General features: G+C 45.0%; 1 protein-coding gene and 1 long non-coding RNA gene across 3 annotated transcripts in view; both read left to right on the forward strand.

Annotated features, from left to right (window-relative positions):
• The window catches only part of LOC310760633, a 141296-nt gene that overhangs the window by 11512 nt on the left and 105794 nt on the right, over positions 1-23990 (forward strand). The window lies entirely within an intron of this gene.
• The window catches only part of ARHGAP20 (Rho GTPase activating protein 20), a 77345-nt gene continuing 76168 nt past the window's right edge, over positions 22814-23990 (forward strand). Inside the window, exon 1 of one of the 2 annotated variants that reach the window (XM_083609146.1) lies at positions 22814-23208. In XM_083609146.1, coding sequence (XP_083465272.1) covers positions 23110-23208 — 99 coding nt within the window. In that variant the 5' untranslated portion in view covers positions 22814-23109. The remainder of the gene's footprint in view (positions 23209-23990) is intronic. The other variant, XM_083609145.1, reaches the window with a different exon arrangement.

Consider the following 23990-nt stretch of genomic DNA (forward strand, 5'->3'; position numbering starts at 1 on the left):
TTGGTAGCTTCCATCATTCCACCCTGGGGATGCATGTATAGGCAAGAACAGGCCTAGGGAATCTGCCACTCTCCGGGTGCAGATGGGCTATCATTTTCAGCATTCCTGACCATTGGCTATGGTTGCTGGGGCTGCTGGGAGTCCCCCATCGTTTGAAGCTTATCCCTACTTTTAAGTGGTGCAGAGTCTCACACTTTAGTTTAGTTGCTCTACTATCCAATAATGCCCATGAAAAATGCACTTGGAGGGTTAGCTTCACCTGGGGAATAGCACTCAACTGAAGAAGCACTCTGATTCACTTTTAATAAGGGGTGTGCGTGTGTGCTTTCTTCACTTTTTATTTATTGAATTAATTACTTTAGGAGAGTTTACAATCAAACAATCCCTAAGCAGTGATTCCCTAAGGTGTACATTTATCCCTCAGTAACTCAGCAGTATTCCTGCTTGTAAGAGTTATTTTGTTCATTTCTCCCACGCTGGGTTTGTCTCATTTTCAGGGGGAAGCTGAAGAGCTCTTCGAATCAGGAAACAAACTACTTTCCATGCACTCTCCCCCCACCCCCAATATATCAAATTGGCCAGATAAAGTGTGTCACCTACTTTGTTTACAACAGGGACAGGGAACTTGTGGCTGCCTTTATGCCACGGAGTGCAATTCAATGTTTTAGTATAGACATCTGAGGCCCTAAAGACTTGGGATAAGAAGCAGGACCAGTGAGGGCTGTGGCCTAGGGGCAGGTCCAATGGCCAAGCAGAGAGATCTGGAGAGCTACATTCAGGACTTTCCCACTCCAGCACTGAACAACTTTGCACCTAGTTATATGAAGGTATGTGTCTCCCAGAGCCATTTTTGCTCATGTCACCCACCCTGAGATCACTGTGCAGTTCAAACAATCCTGTGTATGTCTATTCAGAAGTACATCCCTTTGCATGTTCAGTAGAGCTTACTCCTAGGTAAGCATGCCTAGGATTGCAGACTGAGAGCTAGCTAAGATGTTGATTCAAAAAGCCACATCCTTGGTCCCTCACCAGCCCTCTCCTCAGGTACTGACATTTCTTAGGGGCCCAATTTGCCTCCCTTAACAGGCTGGGACCCTCCCCAGGGTCATCCAGTTCCCATTCTTCTCCAGGATTGGACCATCCCTTCCATCACATCTTAGCCAGACTCGTGACGTATCCTTCTCGAGGTGAAGTGACCAGGATTGTACACAGTATTCTGAGTGCAGTCACACCATAGATTAGGATAATGGCAGGGCTTTTTTTCCAGCCAGAACTCACTGGAACTCAGTTCCGGCACCTCTCAGTTGGGTACCATTGCCATTGCAAGAGAACAAGGGAGGCGTTCATGGTGAGTTCCGGCACCTCTTTTTCTAGAAAAATAGCATTGTGATATCAGCAGCTTTGTTTTCAATCTCTTTCCTAATGATTGCCGTTTTCAATGCTGCCACACACCGGGTGACATCTTCACTGAGTTGTCCACTGTGATCACCAAGGTATCTATCCTAGTCAGTCGCTGCCAGTGCAGACCCCATGAGCTATAGGTAAAATTTAATTACCTTGCCCCAATTTTCAGCAGGAAGCGAGTGCCACTGAAGTGGGTAGAGGTGATATAGAAGCAGTTCTCCTTGGTAGATTTCAGCGGGTTTGTTTTTAATGCTGAAAATACGAGATCAGTAGCAGGCAGCCCCAATCTAAAAATAAAATAAAAATGTGTTCATCACAAAAAGTAACTGAAAGGACCATGAATAATTTAGGTGCTTGTTCAAAGGCTGTTTATTAAAGCAACTCTGGACTTGCCGCACAGTCATTTTTGCTATGCCTATCATACAATACGTTGCACTGTTCTGTGCCTTAATGGCTGATACCCAGCTTCAAAACAGAGGTCAGTTTCATTACTTCTAGTGATCCTCCCTGTCCAGTAACAGTGTAATAACAACACAATGTCACAATACATCAAAGGCACCACGGAGGAAATTGTTTTCCCCTCCCCTGCTCTGATTATTATGCTGATAATCAGGAGGATACAAGGGAGGTATTTTTATTCAGCTGCAGGGTATAAAATTAAGGTTGGGTCAAACAGGTTCTGGTGAATTTGAGAATGAATATGTGCACGATGCAGCTGAGTTTTGACAGGGAAACATAAGCAGCTCCCATAACAAGAGACAAATCCTATCCCGGATGGCGATTTTGGAAGTGGTCCACTGTGTGGTTCGCATGCTTCTGTCATCTCTCCTTTTGGATGTAGCACAGCTATGGGTGACTGTGGTGCAGACAGAATCAATGTTTTTTGTTTGCTCTAACACTATATGAATGATGATAAATAAATAAAAACATTCCCAATGCTTTTGATTACTAGGTTGGCTGGTGGAAACTTAAGTACCTGCCCCCCAAAACAGCATTTTAAAATTCCCATTAAGAGCCTACTGTGTTCAAAGTATGCTTCTAGACTTCCTTTTCCTTTCTTGAAAAGCCCATCTGTAGAACCATCGTGTGCACACATTTGCACCTGTCTAGACGGCTTTGCTAACACTCGCCTGCATCATCTGTTGTCCTCTCGCCTCTCTGGAACTCATTGACTGCTTTTGCTGCTTGGAGGAGCATCGCGGCATCATCGCCGCCTCTGGCGCCTGACCCAGAATTTACATGACAGTGCACACATTTCACTCTGCTCTACTGTAGCGTGGAAAGTTACATCGCAGGCCAAAGACAGCGTCTTTCTGTGTCTCTGGGAGCAGATTGCACATGCTCCCTTCTCCTGCTCCTGCTGCAAAGTTTCTGTCCTTGACATTTCTGGCTACACTTTCCATGGGAAGCTGCGTTGTACTTGTAAGAAATATTCTGAACCAATGCGCTCTTTGTCTATGTTGCTTATATATGTATTTATAAGAGAATACTGAAGAGGCTCTATGGTTGGAATTCACCTTTTTCAGAGGTGCCAGAGGGTTGATGTCTTTGCTTATCTATTCACCATGATGCAACATCCCTGACCCTTACCATGCCAGTCCTTGCCAGCTCTGACCCTATCAGTGGATATCTGAACCGAAGTCCTTTTTTAAAAAGAAATTGCCCCAGTGTGCATCATTTTATACTTACTTGCACTGAACCATATTTGACATTTAATTGCCCAGCAATCCATTTTGGAGGTATCTTCACATTCCCTTTACCCTAGCATATGCATTTTTGTACACATTCCCTGTCTGGAGAAGAGCACTGCAAAACTGGAAAGAGTGTGGATTTTGAAGAATGGATGTTTTTGTTTCTCATGTTCTTTTCGAAAGTGTGAATTGGGTAGGTTCGCCTTTAAATGTGGACTGAATCGGTTTTCTCCCCCCTCTGTGGCAGTAGCCCATGGGAGGGCATAAGACTTGACCCCTCCTCACTCCCTTGTCCAAGGGCTTTCCAGCCAAATGTGCGTGGTTAAATTCTAAACGAAACAAGGAAATGTTCTATCCCAGCCCTTTCTGTATAATCCACGGTGCTGATTATTTTGACTCTTGAAATAGAGACTTCGGTTTTGGCATGGGTTTGTAGGCAACAGCTGTCTCCATGCCCATGTAGGTAAACAGAACTGTGTAGTGTACGGCTAATGCTGCAATGCATTCCAACACTGACCTTTGCTGTGCGCTGTGCATCATTTTACTCAGCACTGTCTGTGTTCTGTGGCTTCGTCTAGTAATCCCCTGCGGCTCCAGCAGTTCATGCTGTACAACTCCATCTGGACCCAAAAATCTGGTGTGTTTGCTTGTGTTGAAATCTAGCTGTGCATCCCGGTCTTGATTTTGAAAGCACAGGTTGTTGCTGTTGTTGTTGTTGCCTTGAGATTGTATTTATCCCCACAGTGCGTGGCCAGGAAGAACACTGTGTATGCATTTGCAGAGTTACCGGTACCTCTTAGGGAACTGGGGAAGAGGATAATTAGAAAACAACAGGCACAAACCTAGTCATGGTTGGTTGCGATTCATCTGGCATTTGGGATCACAAGCAGGTTCAGCTGGAAGCTTTCTCAAAGGACATTATGTTATGACTGTTCAAGGTGGCAAAAGGATGCCCCCTATGTCTTCTTGTAAAAGGCAACAGCCAGTGTAGTAGTAATATGTGGGTTTCCAGAGATGCCCACATGTTACCTTCAAAGAGTGTACAGTCTGTGTACCTGTGTACACAATAGTTGAGCTGCGCAGATCAACATGTGTACATTCTTTCAGTGCATGCCCAAACATCATCATCATCACCACCATCATCATCATCATTTATTGAATAGCTATATCCCCCTTCATCTAGGGATCACGGGGCAGTTTACAAGATAAACACTGGTACACATGTAGAGACGTTCTGTCATTTAAAACAAACAAACATATAAATAAAATACATTAGTAAAATTATAAAGTAAGGTTTGAAACTGAGCATGACCAAGGATAAGGAATGATGGGAGCTGGAGTCTAGAAGGCCACAGGTTCCCCACATTTGCCCTAATGAGGGTAGGCAACTGGCCATCGTTGGAAACATTGTCTGGGCAGAAACTGGATGTATGGCAGAAAATCCAAATGTGGTTTTTTGCAATTTCCCTTAAAATTAGCAAAAAACTTCAAAAAAGCTCAACAACTTTGGCCCCCTCCCCAAAAACATTGCCAAAAAAAGTTCAACTACTTTTCTGCCCATATTTTCTGAAATATGGCAGCCCTATTTCAGGAGGCCTTTGCACCACTGAATGCTGCTGTAATGCCCCTATTTTCTTGATGTCTCAATCTGTGTTTTAAAATTTGTATGTTGTATGTTCTATTTTTTTAAATTTTTTGCACGTGAGGTTTATATTCCTCAAGTAAGTAAAGAAAACCTGCTAACGCCTGGGGTGACTTTTCTGAAGAGGGTCAGTGGGTCCATTTTTCTGCCACCTTGGCCTGATTCTGAGCCACCACAACAGAGGATGCCTTATATAGACCTCTCCAGAGATCTTACCCTTCAAATCCCATGAGACTCTGAAAGTCCATGAGATTTGACACTCTCCTCTTCCTGTGATGACAGGGAGATGTCAGTCATCGCAAGGGCTTCCTCCTCAGCTTGTGGCACCCAGGAAGCTTCCTGAACACTAGCAGTTGAGCCCAGCAATGGAGGACAGGAGATGGATCAGTGCTGCTTCCTCCCACCATCACGGAGTAAAGGGTGTCTAACTGTTATGGGCTCTCAGACTTCAGAATCAGGGTGGGCTACAAATCCAATAAAGGAGCAGTAAAATAAATACTGTAATACAATTTAATTTTGGACTAAATTGGGCCATAATGTTAAACCATGTTTAAATTATGATCCTGCAAAGGTTTAATCAAATTGCTGGAAATGTAACCTAAGAAAAGCAGATTTTTACAAGTAAGGTGGTCATGTTCAAAACTACAAGGATTCTCAGATATGGTATTGTCAGAGTTAGTCAGCTTATCAAAAACTGGCAAAGGATCCTGTTGTTATAGGCCTTCTTGGACTATTAAATGTAATAGATATAGATGACTGGGCACGAATTTTAAATTTTTATTTTTTATTTTTTGCAGCAGAAAATGTGTTGGCTGAGCCTTGGAAACATTATACAAAACCCGATCAGGACGGAAAACGTTTGCCTGAGGTTCAGGGTATATTGGGAATGGAAAAATTAAGACGCAATGTTAAAAATTACCAAAATTAACAAGAATCTTATATACAGTATTGTCAGTTTTTTAGTGGGCAAGTTAAAGAGACCAAGTCTATGTAATGTTCTGCTTTGCTTGCTGTTGAAAAACTTTTAATAAAAATTAAGATGCCGGTGATGTTTTACAAGCATCTGGGATTGAGCATGAAACTTACTTTGCAAGCAAAATTACTTGCAAAACTAATAAATACTAGGGAGGTAACCCCTTTCACCAGGCTTTTATAGAAAAATAAGTAAAAGGGGCTGCTAGCAAGGCCACTTTAAAGGCAGCTCGAACCACATGGAAGCAATACATTTTCCCATGGAAGTGTGTTTTGATGAAGTTAACGTATGGCATACATTCCATATAATTAGAGATGGTATAAAATAACTGCAAAGAAAAATGAAAAAGCCCTCCACGAAATGTCAAGGGGCAACACAATTCTGTGCAATAAACAGCATGTGTTTATAAACAGAAGATCTTGCCAGGGAATCTTGATTACATATTGTGACAGAGTTTTAATATTCCTGGACAAAGGGAATGCGGGCAACGAAAGATTCTTTGAGTTTAGTAAAACAATGGATACAATCTCGCTTTCAAAATATTGATATTGGCGCAGATACAGACAACATCACATGGACTGAATGCGCTGCCGGAGTAACTATAAACACAAGGTTAGAGCAAAGAGCATATTGTCCCGCAAAGCCAGGATCTCAGGAAAGGGCCTCGTGGAGCACCCTACCGATGCAACCCAGGTTCAACATCCCTTTAATAGTGTCAGAGAGTAACTGGCCTCTCAAGGGAATCTCTGAAGATGAGAGGAAGAACAGCAAACATGGATAAAGATAACAGATTTAATCAGGCTGACCTAGCGAAATAATAAAAAATGAGCAGAAAATAAAATAGACCTATAGATTTAAAAAGAAGAAGAAGAAGGAAGGCTAAACTTATCCATCCTTATTGGGAGCGAGGGTGATGGTGGTTTATGACCGAACGGAGAACATCCTTGTGTTGCCTAGACAATTGGGGGTAACACTTCCTATTTTTATCACAATACACCTATAATATGCAAGGGCATCTTTTTCTTCCCATGCTGTGTTACAAGCCAGTGCTGGGGAAATATGGACTATCACCCAGTTGCAGTGCCAGCCCAATACATTTTGCTGCCTGAAGCAAAGGATGAGATGGCCAGCACCCATTCTCTGTGCAGAAGTTGAATCCTACTTCCACAAAGGTGATAATACTGATACAAGAAAGTAAGCTAAAACAACACAGGCCTTTTCCTGTCCTGGGGCAGGCTCACCACCACCTGTTTCTTTTCTTTATTATATAAATAAAGTTTATTCAACAACAAACAAAGGGGATTGGGCAGCAACCTTCACTGCATCTGAGGTCAGCTGATGCACTGAAAGGCTAGGGCAGGGGTCCCAAACCTGCAGTCCATGGGCCGGAAGCGACACACGGAGTTTGTTTAACTGGCCCACAAGCCGCCCCCGAAACGAGCCGCCCGCTCAGCGAGTCCCCATGCGCTGTGCTAAACCGGCGGAGCGTGGCACGGAGGCTCTCTTCCGCGGCTCCAGAAATCGTTTCTGTGCATGCCCAGACACCGAAAATCGCTTATGGGCAGGCGTGATTTCTGGCGTCTGGGCATGCACAGAAGCGATTTCTGGTGCTGCAGACATGCGCAGATGCGATTTCCGGTGCTGCGGATCTCTGGGAGTGATCCGGCCCATGCCCAGTAAGCCTTGCCAACCCCTGGGCTAGGGGAATGCCTGGGGACCTCAGGTAAAATGGCCAAGGGAATGTTGGTTTCTGTTTATGCCACTGTGCAGTGCTCTTGGAGTCACAAGACTCTGTTTACATTCCAGAGACATTCCAGGCTGTTGGAAGTCTCACGGAAGACAGGAGTCGGATGTGATGTTACTGGTTTCCTGTTCCTTTGTTTTTCGGTTGCTCTCTGCCCTCACAGAAGAGAGGATGTTTCTTTTCTGTCTGTGTAGCGAGAAATAAAACGCTCTTTAGCCATGTAGCTCATACTATCTCGGCTCCTTCCCTGTGCTGGATACTCTGCGTAATGGGAAACGTGCCTGGAGCCTTATCAGAGGCTCAGGTTGTTAATCATGTCGGAGGCAATTCTGGAGGACTCAACCGGAGGAGTCGCTTGGTCAAACGCAAGTCTGACAGGGAAGTGCCAAGTCACACAGGCAACTGCTTCACTCTGCCTAACGGTAGGGCCAGCTCTGCCCAGTTGCCTAGGCAATTTAGGACACCTCATGTCTTCCAAAGCTGTGCTGCAGAGGCTGATAGCTGGAAAGCAACTGGAAGGAAAACCCTCAAGAAGCATTAATATGCCTCCTCTGCCTGCTAATGACATCACTCAAGTCCATGGAATTATGTCAATATACTCTCTTAGGGATGGGCCTGATCTCATGTGCCAACTTTACTGAAACATGCATTTCAGCAGACTAAGGAAGTATGAGACATCTGATTTGTGAGTAAAGTATTTATTAGAGGAGATACAAGGAATCATTTCCTCAAAGGGGTTACGGGGTTTTCTTTGGACATGTTAGCTCTCAGAGACAGTAAATTTGAGAAGGCCTGCAATACCTGACAAATGATTTGGCATGTGAAATAATCACTCATTGCCAGCTTTCTGATTCCCCCACAGCAAAGCGATGCAATGAGGTAACACAGGAATTATGGCATCCTTCAGAAAGTAGTATTGCAAACATTAAATCCATCACAGCGTCCCAGGCAAAGCCACTTTACCCTGAGAAATAGTGTTATTATGCCTGGTTGCAATAGTTCAGCGCTGAAGCATTTCAGGGCCTGAAAAAACAGAGATGATGTCATGTTGTAAATCAACAATATTCCTTTAAGATCTGACATACATCTTCACATGTTTAAATTATAGTTCACGGACGACGATTTTTGCTTTCTTGGTTGCTCAAATTAGCCCCTTGGGCACATAACTTGTCCAGAGTCCAAAATGCATTCATTTTCCTGTCAGGCCTCCAGAGATCATCATTTCCCATTCATTCCTCTGGCCAGAAGGAAACCTCTGTGGAATAGAATGAAGCAATAAACCTCAAAACAGCATAGAACCAAGATACTAGTCCTTTGACTATTGATACATGTGGGTGTGAGACTCTTACTGAAGCAATAAACAACATGTTGTATACCTATCCGCACTACAAACGTATAGTACTTTTATTATCTTTGCAACTGGAATGGTTTCTTCCCAAAAGATGCTGCGAATTATTTAAGGATGGATGTCATGTGATCAAAATGATGAGAGGAGTGAACAATTTTGCCTACAGAGTGTTGTATAGATGTGAGGAGACTGAGGTGAGGCCTCATAAGACCAGAAAGGAGAAAGAGGTCTAGCATCAGCATGGCAACAGAGGGAGAAACACTGTAAAATGCTTTGTAAATGGGATATGCAATAAAAACTGAAAGATCATTGATAATAGGCGTGTGTAGTGCTTTGAGTCCCTGACTGAAATCTGACCGCATCTTGCTATTCTCTTAGAGCAGATCCACACCATACATTTAAAACACATTTCATGCACATTTAAAGCATATGACTTCTCCCAAAGAACCCTTGGAACTGTAGTTTGCGCCAGACAAAGCTACAGTTCCCAGCACCCTTAACAAATGACAGTTCCCAGGATTCTTTGGGAGAAATCATGTGCTTTAAATGTGCCTTGAATGTGATTTAGATGTATGCTGTGGATATGTCCTTAGTCTCACCCACTCTCTGCCTCCCCCATCTGCAATATGAGGATGATAATATTGACCTAACCTAAAGGGCTGTTTAAAAGATTAACTGAGATAATGGATAAAGGATGAGGACCCTGTGGCCTTTAAAATGTTGCTGAACTTGAACTCCCATAAGCCCTAGGTAGCATGGCCAGTGGTCATGGGTGATGGGTATTGTAGTCCAACAACATCTGGAGGATCACAGTTTCCCTATCCCTTATGTATATAATGTGGTATGAATACTCAATAAGCTCTCCAACACTACCTCCAGTGTAATCCCATGCATGTTTACTCAGAAGTAAGTCTCACTAGGATTGCAGAGGTTCCGTGTTCATGTGCTTGGAAATAAGCATAATTAAACTCAGTGTGATTTACTTTTGAGGAACCCTGTCTAGAGTGAATTGAAAGTGACAGACTGAGCTTTTTAGAATCAATGCTCATACTAAAATTCAAAGGCATATTCTCTACTGCAGGGGTAGGCAACCTAAGGTCCGGGGGCTGGATGCGGCCCAATCGCCTTCTAAATCCGGCCTGCGGACAGTCCAGGAATCAGCATGCTTTTACATGAGTAGAATGTGTCCTTTTATTTAAAATGCATCTCTGGGTTATTTGTGGGGCATAGGAATTCATTCATTTTTTCCTTCAAAATATAGTCTGGCCCCCCACAAGGTCTGAGGGACGGTGAACCAGCCCACAGCTGAAAAAGGTTGCTGACCCCTGCTCTACTGTATATTTTGAAAAGTTGTTTTGTCTGTTCACTATGCATTTGGACACCTCTTTAAGATACCGCACCAAAATTTTGCATGATGGTTCCTGAGATCAAATAGGTGGTTTCTATGTGTGGATACAACTGGAAGTCATTTTGAATCAAGATGGCAGACACTGACTGTTTTTTTTTTTAAAGTTTCTTAGACTTTACCAGAAATGCCAGGTGCTGCTGTTTTGTTATGTTAACATTGTTATAGGTTTTGTTTTCTGGTTTTAGTTCATGATTTTATTAGAATCTGTGTTTGTTTTAATTGTGATACTTGTATAACCTGCCCTAGAATTATTTAGTGTACGGCAAGTTGTAAGTACAGTACATATAATAAATGAATAAAAAGTTATGAGCAAATACCTGCGGACTGTCTCGCCAGAGTGGTGCATGCTCTGGTTATCTCCCGCTTGGACTACTGCAATGCACTCTACGTGGGGCTACCTTTGAAGGTGACTCGGAAACTACAACTAATCCAGAATGCGGCAGCTAGACTGGTGACTGGGGGCGGCCACCGATACCATATAACACCGGTCTTGAAAGACCTACATTGGCTCCCAGTACGTTTCTGAGCACAATTCAAAGTGTTGGTGCTGACCTTTAAAGCCCTAAACGGCCTCGGTCCAGTATACCTGAAGGAGCGTCTCCACCCCCATCATTCTGCCCGGACGCTGAGGTCCAGCGCCGAGGGCCTTCTGGCGGTTCCCTCATTGCGAGAAGCAAAGCTACAGGGAACCAGGCAGAGGGCCTTCTCGGTAGTGGCGCCCGCCCTGTGGAACGCCCTTCCAGCAGATGTCAAAGCAATAAACAACTACCTGACATTCAGAAGACATCTTCAGGCAGCTCTGTTCAGGGAAGTTTTTAACGTGTGATATTTTACTGTATTTTTGGTTTCTATGGAAGCCGCCCAGAGTGGCTGGGGAGGCCCAGCCAGATGGGCGGGGTATAAATAAATTATTATTATTATTATTATTATTATTATTATTATTATTATTATTATTATTATAAAAATCCTGGGTTATTCTCACCCCTTACTTTAAAAACTTAATAGTATTTGGGTTACTTTAGGAAACAGCTCAGACTGCTTGCCCAGAACATACTGACATATGGGAAAGCTGCTCAAAAATTAGATTTTACCTCAGAAGAAAAGAGCTGAGTTCCCTCCCAATTATTTCCCCATGTCCTCCTGCAGATTAAAGAGCCAAAAAAACAGTTCCTTCTTTCTCTATTAGGAAACTGAAACTGGGATCACAATGAAAATGATTAATTTTGATCACAGTTTAGCGTTTTGACAGACTCTGAGCTTCGCTTCAGTCAGCTGCAGACGCTGTTAATAAATTTAGATGTGAAATTATAGCCACAGGTGATAAAGTTGTCAAGAAACATTCTGGATGCCTAGAATTCAGATTGCGTTTCCAAGAACACATAAGCTACTGGGCAGTTTTCTGTACTCTGAGACAAATGTCTCATTAGTACCTCATTAACACCAGCTGCCAATGATAGGCAGTTCGGGGGCAAGCTGCTGTTCAGAAAGAGACTCCCGTGAGGCCTGAAAAGAAAAAGCTTTGCCAAACGCACAGCCATCTCAGCAGGGTTGGCCCAAGACAACGTGCCGCCTGAGGCGAAAGACAATATGACCATATACAGAAGCCAACTATATGGGCACTTGAATCTGTCTACAGTACCAGTGTTGGAATGTACCGTATTTTTCGCTCTATAAGACGCACCAGACCACAAGACGCACCTAGTTTTTGGAAGGGGAAAACAAGAAAAAAATATATTCTGAATCTCAGAAGCCAGGACAGCAAGAGGGATTGCTGTGCAGTGAAAGCAGCAATCCCTCTTGCTGTTCTGGCTTCTGGGATAGCTGCGCAGCCTGCAATCGCTCCATAAGACGCACACACATTTCCCCTTACTTTTTCTTATAGAGCAAAAAATATGGTATATTATTTTGTGTATTAAATTTGTATACCACCCTACATTCGAAGATGACAGGGCAGTTCACAACATCCTCCACCAAACATCAGGCAACAGGACTGGTTAAGGAACTCAGGACAGGCCATGTGGCCACAGAGGGGAATGGCTGAGGGTATCTGATGCTGATCCCTGAATCATTCGCCTGAGGCAGCCACCTCACCTTGCCTATTATTTATTAAATGTGTATATTGCCTTCATCTGCAGATCTCAGGGCGCTTATAGTCTTGTGGCACCTTGAAGACTAACACATTTATTATGGCATAAGTTTTCATGGACTGCAGTCCACTTCATCAAACACATGAGGTATTATCCTGAATGGCAGGTATTACCGTATTGGCCCGAATATAAGCCACACTTCCCTCCCCCCACCAAATTCTGACCATGAAAAGTTAAAGTGCGGCTTAAATTTGCGACCTTACAAAAATTGGCTTTTACGATATTGCTGCTGAAACAGACATGCGGTAAAACGGAACAAAAAAAATGTTTTATTGCCGATTTGCGAGCTTGAGACTGTTGTGCAATTAATTCTTATGTCATTCAGCGCTTTCCCCATATTTTACAGTGTTGATTTTTTATTTGCATTTACGGTGCTACAAACAGGTGTTTAACCCACTTGCGGGTCCTCTCTAGTATCCATATGATTTTCTTCCGCATTTGCCATTTACGGGTGTGAGTGCTTGCGGAATTGTAGCAACTGAACAGCGATTTGCGATTTTAGCCATTGTACAGTAACTTTTGCAGGTGGCTTATATTTGGGCATTGTCATTTTTTTTCCTTTTCCCCCCTTGAATTTTAAAGGTGTGGCTTATTTGCTGGTGCGGCTTATATTTGGGCCAATATGGCATATATTCATATGGTCGGAGGAGTAAACACTGAGGAGGGTGGATAAGTGTCCCATTTTACAGAGGAGAGACCTCTATTGGAAGGGCTATCGGACCAAGAATCCTACGAACGGAGAGCAAGGGTGTTGAATTCAACCATCAACCATCTGGACAGCAAGCGGAGGAATTGCACGAGTCACCTGTTTGGGTCTATGTACACACTATACTTTCAAAGCACATGCAAAATGCATTCCCTGTCCCCCAACAATTCTGGGCACTGTAGTTTGCTAAGAGTTGCTCTATGAGAGCCCAGAATTCTTTGAGGGGAATATGTACTTTAAAGGTCTACCCAGCCACAGTCTAGTCTAACCTCACTTCAACACCATTTTAATGTGTAGCACAGTAGATGGCAGTAGGTAGTTGATCCCAGCCATGGCCAGCCCAAGACATTTTGCTGCCTGAGGCAAAAGGCAAACTGGTACCCCTCCATGTCATGTACAGAAACTGCCTGAACTGGCAGATGAATCTCACTTTGGCAGCGGTGACTGCTGAGACAGCATACTGATGACAAGACAGCTAGCTATGGGGTTCAGGATAAGTCTCATACACACACATTTCTTCCCCCCAGTGTTCACCCTGCTTTCCGCTGCCTAAGTTGTCTGCTTCACGCTGCCTAATGGTGGAACCACCCCGATATCTTTTAGTTAATCGCTAACTTCAAACATCTTCAGTCTCATCTGGTTGTGTGCAGGAGCTCACAGGCTGGATCCGGATTTTGGTTCTAATGCTGCTAACTTAAAGGTAAAGGTAAAGGGACCCCTGACCATTAGGTCCAGTCGTGACCGACTCTGGGGTTGCAGCGCTCATCTCGCTTTATTGGCCGAGGGAGCAGGCGTACAGCTTCTGGGTCATGTGGCCAGCATGACTAAGCCGCTTCTGGCGAACCAGAGCAGCGCACAGAAATGCCGTTTACCTTCCCGCCGGAGCGGTGCCTTGCACTTTGATGTGCTTTCGAACTGCTATGTTGGCAGGAGCAGGGACTGAGCAACAGGAGCTCACCCCATTGCAGGGATTCGAACCGCCGACCTTCTGATCAGCAAGTCCTAAGCTCTGTGGTTCAACCCACAGCGCCTTACATTGTCCCAAATGGCTCACCACAAGCTAGGTTTTCCACATAGCTGTCACATGCTGATATGGTTCAGTTATTTCTGCTATGCTAAAGAAAAATAACTGGTTGCACAATATGGGTGATACTTTAAAAAAAAATATTCTTAGGACATTTGGTCAGATGTTAGTGCTCCTCCAAAAATCCTAATTAGATATGAACGCTCAGTTCTATCCGGCATCTGCAGGAAAATTCAAGGTTGCGACGGCACAACTGATGCACATGCTCAAGGCACCCTGCTTGCACCATTGCCTGCAGATACCTCAGTGCCTATGGTTTGGTTTTTTTTAACCTGATCTAAGGGAGGCATAAAATGTTTATGAGGATCAGAAGCTAGGGTTGAGAGAACATTCCAGAATAGCAGTGGAATATCAGCTCAGTAAAGACTTCCCAGTTCTCTAAACCATAGCATCTCACTAGGAGCCCAGCAGATGGCAGCACCCCCAGGTTTGGTTTCCTTCTGAAATAGGATCCGAATCCACAAGTTCTGCCTCCTCAAAATACATTGGGCAAATTGTAAGATTAACTGTCAGTGTCACTTTGGGCTTCTAAAAATCCATATTTGGAAGTAATGTAATAAATCATCATCATCAAACCTGTGCCAAGTGATGCCAACTTAAATCAGAATAACCTGCATTACAGCTGGAACATGTGACACCACTTCTGTGCCCTTTCTACTGGTTACCAGTACAATTATGGATCTTTAAGGCCCTAAATAGTTAGGGACTGGATTAATTTGAGGACCATCTGCACTGGAGGAGACTCTTGAGAGTCCCATGGACTGCAAGAAGATCAAACCTCTCCAGTATTCTCGAAGCTACTAACATGAGTTTGACCAAACTGCGGGAGGCAGTGGAAGACAGGAGTGCCTGGTATGCTCTGGTCCATGGGGTCATGAACAGTCAGACACGACTAAACAACTAAACAACAATATGCACCTGCACGACTGCCTGTAATCTAGGATGTGCTGCTGAGGCCCTGCTTATATGTCCACCAGCGACACCAGTTAGGTTAGTGAGCACATGAGACAGGGCCTTCTGGGTGGTATCCTCACAGCTGTGGAACTCTTGCTCCAGTTAACATTTGCTTGGTCTCTTTAGTTCTGGCATTGAATAAGGCCCCAAAATTATATTTTTACTATTGCCTTTCCTCAAGAACATTTAAGTGACCTAAAGTTGCAATCCTAACTCCACTTAATTGGGAGTAAGCCCAGCTGAATTCAATAAAACTGACTTCTCCATTGACATGATTAGGATTGCACTCTCATTCAGGATCTCTCTATTTGTCTGTGTCCACTCAATGCTCCATACTCTGCCTGAGGTTCTATTGCTTTGTTTTTCTCTGTACATCATTTTGTGAGGGCTCAGCCCTGAAAAGTGACTAATAAATAACTGGAATGGGATGAGTGAATGAATGAATGCAGTTCAGCTCCTTTTGATGTTCTTATCCAGCTACTCCCCTATCAGATTTCTAACAACAACAACAACAACAACAACAACAACAACAACAACAACAACAACAACAACCCAACAGATCTCTATTTATTCACATGAGATTTTGGCTCTTTTAGCTTTGAACAAAAACCACTACTTAGAATCTGTAAAGCTGCTGTACAAAAAAAAATTGCTGTCAGAACTCTTTGAATATTGTACAAAAAGTGACCTAGCCTTAACCATAAACCAAACAAGATGAGCAAAGAGGTTCAGGGGAAAAGGTGCATATGTTTTAATATGAATTGCATGTTTTATATAGATTATTTGGCATATTTTCCAGGTACTACAATCTTTACCAGAATTTATACTCTTTTATTTTGGATTTTATGATTTATAGATTTTATGGTGCAGCAGGGAGGACTGGAAATGTCCCCTGCCTGAAACTCTGGAAAGCCACTGGGAGTCAAAGTGGAGAACATTGAACTAGATGGACCAATGGTTGGAATCACTATAAGGCGAGTTTCTGTGGTCTGTGGAATTTATGGTGAACCAGTGGTTGACCATATGTTGTTGGGTACCAATTTCCATCAACCCCAGTCAGTGTGGACGGTGGTCAGGGATGGGAACTGCAGCCACAACACCACAAGGTAGCTTCCTGTGTTCCTATCTAGAGGACCAAAAGTTCCCCATCTTTGTTCTATGAGATGACTTAGGTCCATTACTTGCCATGAGGGTCAGTACTGCAGCCTTTGCTTGCTTGCTTTATGCTCCATGAGCTTAATAGAGCTAAGGTGGGGTGGCTGGCAGCTGGAGGGTCTTTATTTAGGTGCTTGCTCAGGATGCCTGCAGATTGCTCTCCTGTTCTTGCAGAGAACACCCTGTCCACTCCATGAAAGTACTGCATGTTCCAAAGCTCCTAGGAAGCGCAGTTCATAAATTGCTCCTTCCTCTGAGTCACTTCTTATACTTTCAGAACCTCAGCACACAACATTCTCCGACTTTGTGACGGAGAAGGGAAGATGATCAGCCAACAAATGCTATCCAAGGTTACAAACATTTGAGTCTCACTAAAGGGCAGAACTACATGTTACATTGAGTCTGAGGTCATGGCACTGCAGGGAGAGCCAATGTGCCTCCCTGACGTTGGACCCTGTCTCTCATCAGACCCTGCCAAGATGGCCAATGGTCAGGGGTGATAGAAGGTGTAGCCCATCAATATTGGGACTGGGGGAACAGGTTCCCCATCACTAACCTAGTCTATAGGTGGCTGCCTTCTCCAATAACATTTGTGGGTTATGCTTGCTTCACATCATTGACTGCTCCAGGCTAAGAATGCTATGAGATCAGAATTCACAGGTGAATCGCCATAGATGTTTCATGCAGATGGTAAACATTTAATGCAATAGTTCCATCTTAATGTTACATCAAGCCCAGTAACTAAAACAAAAAGAGAGGGAAATAACCCATAACTTAATTGAACTAAAAGACATTGTATAGTGGTACCTCGGGTTAAGAACCTAATTCATTCCGGAGGTCCGTTCTTAACCTGAAACTATTCTTAACCTGAGGTACCACTTTAGCTAATGGGCCTCCCGCTGCCACTGCACCACCGCTGTGCAACTTCTGTTCTCATCCTGAAGCAAAGTTCTTAACCCGAGGTACTACTTCCAGGTTAGTGGAGTCTGTAACCAGAAGCGTTTGTAACCTGAAGTGTCTGTAACGTGGGGTACCACTGTATGCAGGAACCATAAATATACAAAAATAATAATAATACCTTGTTGTTATACATAAACTCTTTGAAAAATACAGAATATTTCTTGTTGGCATTCATACGTCTTGAAAAACAATGGAGTGCGCCTGCGGGGGTGAAGTTAAGCGGCTGTGTTAGCAGCACCAAAGTAACCTCTCTGGAGCACAAGCTTGGGCAGTGTGTATGGAGGTCCTGGACTGCCCAGATAACAAGACCCCCTTCTTGGCCTCGCTGATGTGGTCCAAAGGAAAGCAGAGCAATATGTGTGGCACCAGCTTGGCTGCAGGAATTGCTGGAAGGGGATGCATAAGGCACCATCCACCCATCTTAGGGACTCCAGTCCTGATTTGTGTAGGGTTTACTCCTTTGACTTGTCTTCTCCCAAATATATCCTGCAAGGCAACACAGATGGGCTTCCTTCCCAGGTGACATCTGCCCATGACTTCCTCTACAGCTCATGCAGAAACCTCCTTCTTGACTGTCGTACCCATGATCGGTCTCATCCGCTCAATCTTTGCTTGCAGGGCAAGTCCCTAACTCTCCATGGGTATGAGACCCATCGGCTACCCTCACTTGGTTTAGCTGGCCAGTTGAAACCATTTGTGGCCCCTGTCACATATTGGCAGCTTCTAGGAGCCACAGGTGAGAGCTGAGTGCAGGGTGGGGACCTAGAAGGAGAAGGGTGTGTCCCCCACCAGAGGTACTACCCATCCCCTATCATCCAATACATCCCAGAATACTTGTATTCTGTAATAAAATGCAGAAACTCACCAACACAGCAACACAATACTTTTTTCTCTTTTTTTGCTTTGAGAAGGCTATAACTGTCTAGGCTCGATGGAGTCCAGTAACATCTGGAGGGTCATGTTTTCCGTTCCTGACCTAGGTGAATAGCAGTACAAATTGCTAAATGTATTTTGACCTCTGATGACTTGGTATATCTCATCATAGTATTTTATTCAAAGCTAGGTAGCAATGAGTCTTGTTTATAAAGAAGGAATGCAATAAATATTTAAATATGAAACAATGGAATTTTTCTGTTTTTAAGAACATGAACCCTGATGTAAACTAGCTTGAAATTGTAATCATTCTTCCTGGGTGCACTCTACCAGTAGCTCCTATTTAATCACTGAAGACGACATTCTGCAATTTCATTCTAATGATGCTTAGAGATAAGTCAAATATGGGGGAATATGTATCTTCTTATGGACCACCAGTGCTATTTTTCTAAAAAAAGAGATGCCTGAACTCACAATGAACACCTCTCTCATTCTCTTAGAATGGCAATAGTGCCCATCTGAGATGTGCCAGAACTGAATTCTGGTGAGTTCCAGCTGAAAAAAGCACTGTAAACTACTATGAAGTACCTAAAGGAAGGGTGGCATAAATATGATTTTTAAATATTCATTAAAGCAGGGTTGATGAACACAAACTCCCATCAGCTTTAACTAGCAGGAGGAATGACCAGGAATAACCGGAGCTGGAGTTCAGCAACATCCAGAGGACCAGAGATCTGCTCTGTATTAAAGGTTTGCATGGTATGATAATTCACACAATTCACTCCTCATATGTAGCATATCTTTGCTGCTGTAGACATCTTAAAGGAGGGCAGAGGAGCTATGACTCCCATCTTCCCTGACCAGTGGCCCAGCACCCTTTTAAAGCTTTGAAATATTGTCTCCTCTTTTTCCATTTTTCAAACCTGAGTCGCCATTGCTTATGTATCCAAAACAGGAGCATTCATACATAAGAGATGGGTTATGAGCAAGCTTGGGGGAACCCCAAGGATTGGAGAACTCCAGTTTTGCAAGGGAAGGGAACCAGACCAGCAGGCATGGAATGCTGACCGACTGTTGGGGACCAGGGGACAAAAAGCCAAGGGGGTAGAAAGGGGATAGGGAATGAAGTATCCTGCAGGAGGGCATGGCTGGCTGGTTGAAATGCTGAACAGAAGCGCTGTGCAGTGCAGCACAGCATTTTGTTGCAGATCCTGCCTGTTTATTGTGCTTGCCTGAGTGTTATGATGCACGGCCTTACTTTGGCTTCTTACAGCTGATATGGAGAATGCGCTATTTCAAATGAAAAATTAAAGGCAGCAAGGATTCAATGAGCAGGAAACAACTTTGCTCTTGAAATGTTAATGCTCATGCATCTGAAGCAAATGTGCAGACATTTCTCTCTAAAGGCAATATGGTCTAGGACTAGAAAATAATTGCTTCACCCCAAAGCCAAGTAAACTAAGTCATACAGGTCAACTCCTCCATAGCAGAAGGGGTGTCCCAGGTCTGCTTGCCAAGGGATTACTATGCAGTCACAGAATCACAGAATTGTAGAGTTGGAAGGGACCCAGGGGGTCATCTATTGCCCATTTCCCATTCTCTGGACAGAGGGAAAGGGAAACACTTTCCAATTGCTAGGCAAACACAGAGAAGACTATCAAGCACGTATGGGAATTTGGAATGAGGCAACAAAAATCAAGTTGTATGTTGTTGTTGTTTAGTTGTTTAGTCGTGTCTGACTCTTCATGACCCCATGGACCAGAGCACGCCAGGCACTTCTGTCTTCCAGTTTGGTCAAACTCATGCTGGTAGCTTCGAGAACACTGTCCAACCATCTCGTCCTCTGTTGTCCCCTTCTCCTTGTGCCCTCCATCTTTCCCAACATCAGGGTCTTTCCCAGGGAGTCTTCTCTTCTCATGAGGTGGCCAAAGTATTGGAGTCTCAGCTTCAGGATCTGTCCTTCCAGTGAGCACTCAGGGCTTATTTCCTTCAGAATGGAGAGGTTTGATCTTCTTGCAGTCCATGGGACTCTCAAGAGTCTCCTCCAGCACCACAATGCAAAAGCATCAATGGGTGATCAGCCTTCTTTATGGTCCAGCCCTCACTTCCATACATCACTACTGGGAAAACCATAGCTTTTACTATACGGGCCTTTATTGGCAAGGTGATAACTCTGCTTTTTAAGATGCTGTCTAGGTTTGTCATTGCTTTTCTCCTAAGAAGCAGGCGTCTTTTAATTTCATGGCTGCTGTCACCATCTGCAGTGATCATGGAGCCCAAGGAAGTAAAATCTCTCACTGCCTCTATTTCTTCCCCTTCTATTTGCCAGGAGGTGATGGGACCAGTGTCCATGATCTTCGTTTTTTTGATGTTGAGCTTCAAGTTATATAGTAGGGGCAAAATGCAAGCTACACATATTCCAAATGGACTGTGTTCCTTTGGGAACAGCCCTGCCTTAAGTTGTCCCTTTGTGGCTGGGCTGAGGTTTCAAGACAGAAATTGGCAGACACAATTTCTCCCTTTGCTGCAATAAAAGTGGAAGACACTGGAATTGTGTCACAGAATTTCTAAAGGGGTGGAAATCTTATGCCACCTAGAACAGAACAAGTAATCCCAAGAGTGCCTACATGGAAAGGGCTGGTGTTTAAAGGTTCTCTTTGTTTGCCCAGCCATTTCCCCTGAAAATACAGAGTGGTAAATAGTTAAACCCCTTCATGGATCACTGCCTTGCCGTGGCGAAGGGGCTTGAATAACTCAGAGAAGCTATGAACTATGCTGAGCAGGGCACCCAAGATGGACAGGTTATCGTGGAGAGTTTTGACCAAACATGATCCACCTGGAGGAGGAACTGGCAAGCCACTCCAGTATCCCTGCCAAGAAAACTCCATGGACAAAGACAACAGGCATATAAAAGTTATGACGTTGGAAGATGAGCCCCTCAGGTCGGAAGGCGTCCAACATGCTACTGGGGAAGAGCGGAGGACAAGTACAAGTAGATTCAGAGCTGATGAAGCGGCTGGGCTAAAGCCTAAAGGACGCTCAGTTGCGGATATGCCTGGAAGCGAAAGGAAAGTCCAATGCTGTAAAGAAAAATATTGCATAGGGACCTGGAATGTAAGAACCATGAACCTTGGTGTGGAAGACAGAAGTGCCTGGCGCGCTCTAGTCCATGGGGTCATGAAGAGTTGGACACGACTAAACTACTAAACAACAACAACAAAATAGTTAAAGCAAATGGGCTGCAAAGAGACAAGTTGCTGCTAAGCCCAGCCTTAAAGGGGAAACTTAGGGCAGAGCTGTTCCTACGCATGAACAATATGGATACAGGATCTTACTTGCAGGGAAGGCTTGCAGCTCCCTGAGACAGGGAAGTTAAAAGATGGCGCTGGGAGGGGGTGGTGGAGATCCTTTATTCAGAAGGTCAAGACATGTGGTCTTAGCTCTTTGCTCATATTTACATAAGGGGGTGGGCTTTTACCAATCCTTTCCTAGGAGGTCACCCAGCCCAATCCCCTGCCCAATGCAGGATGGAGCTGTAGCATTCCTGACTGATGGCAGTCTGGCGAAGAAAAACTCAGGAAGGCTGTTCCAATGTCAAAGAGCTCAATCCATTAGGAAGCTTCTCCTTAAGCAAGAACAGGTGTGGGAAAGCTTTGGCCTTCCAGAAGTTGCTGAACTACAACGTCCATCCTCCATAGCCATGAGCATGCTTGCTGGAGCTGATGGGTGTTGTAGTTTAGCAACATCTGGAGGGCCAAAGGTTCCCCCACCTGTCCTGGAATGCTCTCCTGCTCCTCTTTAAGGTGTAGACCAGAGTTTGCATTTGCAGGAGCATCAGCATCCTGGCTTGAAAGCCTCTCCCTTGAAATGGAGTCCTCCCTAGTTAGTAAATTTTACAAGGGCAGCCGCTGCAGATATACCAGCTAAGGAAGGGCAAAATTTCAAGCAGGTGGAGCCCTCCTAAGATTAAGGATTTTGTTTCTAGGCACACTGCAGGAACACTGTTCTTCACTTTTGAAAATGGGCTGTAAGCTGCATTCTACACCAAGTTTATATTCATTCTGTTTACTCCTGATTTTTTATTATTTGCCTCACTGGGAGTGGGACAGAATAAGGGAGGTCAGTTGCTGTCAGGAAGCATGAAAGGTCGTTCTCTTTACGATAATTGCGAAATTCCAAAGTTCACATCAGGGCAACACCTTCAGTTGGCCAACCTTAATATTATTTATTAGGCACACAGAAAAGTCCACATTAGACTGACGCCTTTATTGAGCCATCCCAAATGCTTGTTCACTATTTCATGGCATTTTGGCTGCTCTAAATAAAGGTACACCCCACCCCCCTTACCGACACGATTGTTTTCCTTATAACAGCTCCCTCGGCTTGCAGTTGCAAGACGTTTCTCCAACGCTTACAACCCATAATAATAAAAACGACAAAAGAAATAAAATAACCACCAGCGTTTCAGCGAGCCTCTTAATGAAGAAATTCAGCAAGCAAAAATTAGCAACCATAATGGAAGACTAACAAACGAGCAAAATTAATCAAGCCGCTTTACTTCCACCGCAGACCCAACCACGCGGTGTGTGTGTGTGGTCCCGCTCGGCGGGCGTGGCGAGGGGCGGAGCTTGTAATTGCAGCAGGCGGGGTTGGGGAGGCGACCGCGGGGGCGTGGCTAACGTTGCTGTGGGGCGGAGCTTCGCGGTGGAGCTTCCCTGCGCTTCGCCCTGGGGGGCGTGGCCAGCTGCGCCGCTGCCTGCCGCACTCGGGTTGCTTCTATGCATTGGCGCGCGAGCTGTTCGGCGCTGCGAAGCTGCTGCTGCTGGGCTCGTGGAGATGCTGCAGTAGCAGCGGCGTTGGCGTTGGCTGGGAAGCCCTTTGCTGCTGCTTCATTCATGGTGGCAGGAGGGGTTGCCGTGGCTGCCGCAGCCGCCTTCTCTTGCCCAGGACCAGCCTGTGATGACCCCGGGCGTATTTCGGGCTGTTTGAACGGCGGCGGCGGGGGGGAAAGGGGAGCTTGATGAAAGCGATGTCTCCCCAACAGGATCACATTGGGCAGGGGCGCTCTTCCTCCCTGACCGGAGGGTCCCGGCTCTCCATAGCTTCCGACGCCAGCAAGGTGAGTGAACCCGCCGCCTCCCCTTTGAAACCCTGCCTGGATCGGGGGACAGGGACGAAAACCACCTCCTCCTGTGCAGACAAGAGACAGACCGGTGGCCTCCTTCGCCCTTGGGTTTTGCAGCGAAGGCTCCCCGCTGCTAATAACAATAATAGCTTAACCTGCCCCTTCCTGAAACTTGCAGGCTGGTCCTGTACGCGCAGCTCGGGAAGCAAGCCCTGTCGGTTTCCAATGGAGCTTTGCTCCCCTAGGAAGCCGGGCTGGCGCTGCAGCCTCTCCGCGTGTCCAACTTAAAGCACGCTCGTGGGGAAGCATCTCCTGCAGAGTTCAAGTAAAAAGACCTCAGTGGCAACTGCAGCCTCTTAGCTGGTAGGGAGAGCTCGAGTCTGTGAAAGCCCCTCGTTCACTTTTTTCTTTTTTTTTTCACGAACCCCCCCCCCGCTTCCCCCCTATGTCATTTTCTCTCCCTGTCCATCAATTTCGGGAAATAATGGGGGGGCGGTGTACCCCCCCCCCCACCCTCGATGTCTCCTCTCCACCATTTCCAGTGGGTTATCCTTGTCGATGCATTTGTCCTGAAGCGGGCTGGTGGTGGGCGGGGAAGGTCAGGGTGGTGGCGGCGGTGCAAAAAGCATCGCTGCAACCTGCGAAGGTTCCCGGTCCTTAAATGCTGCGGAAAGACGGTCCTGTGCGCGCAACGCGCACGTTTCGGGATAGCGCAGTAGATGGAGGTCGCTTGCGCTGGGGGGTGGGGGGAGGGAGAAGGGGGCTGCGCGCCTCGC

Source organism: Podarcis filfolensis (genome assembly GCF_964270895.1).
Source record: "Podarcis filfolensis genome assembly, chromosome: 4".
Lineage (NCBI taxonomy): Eukaryota > Metazoa > Chordata > Lepidosauria > Squamata > Lacertidae > Podarcis > Podarcis filfolensis.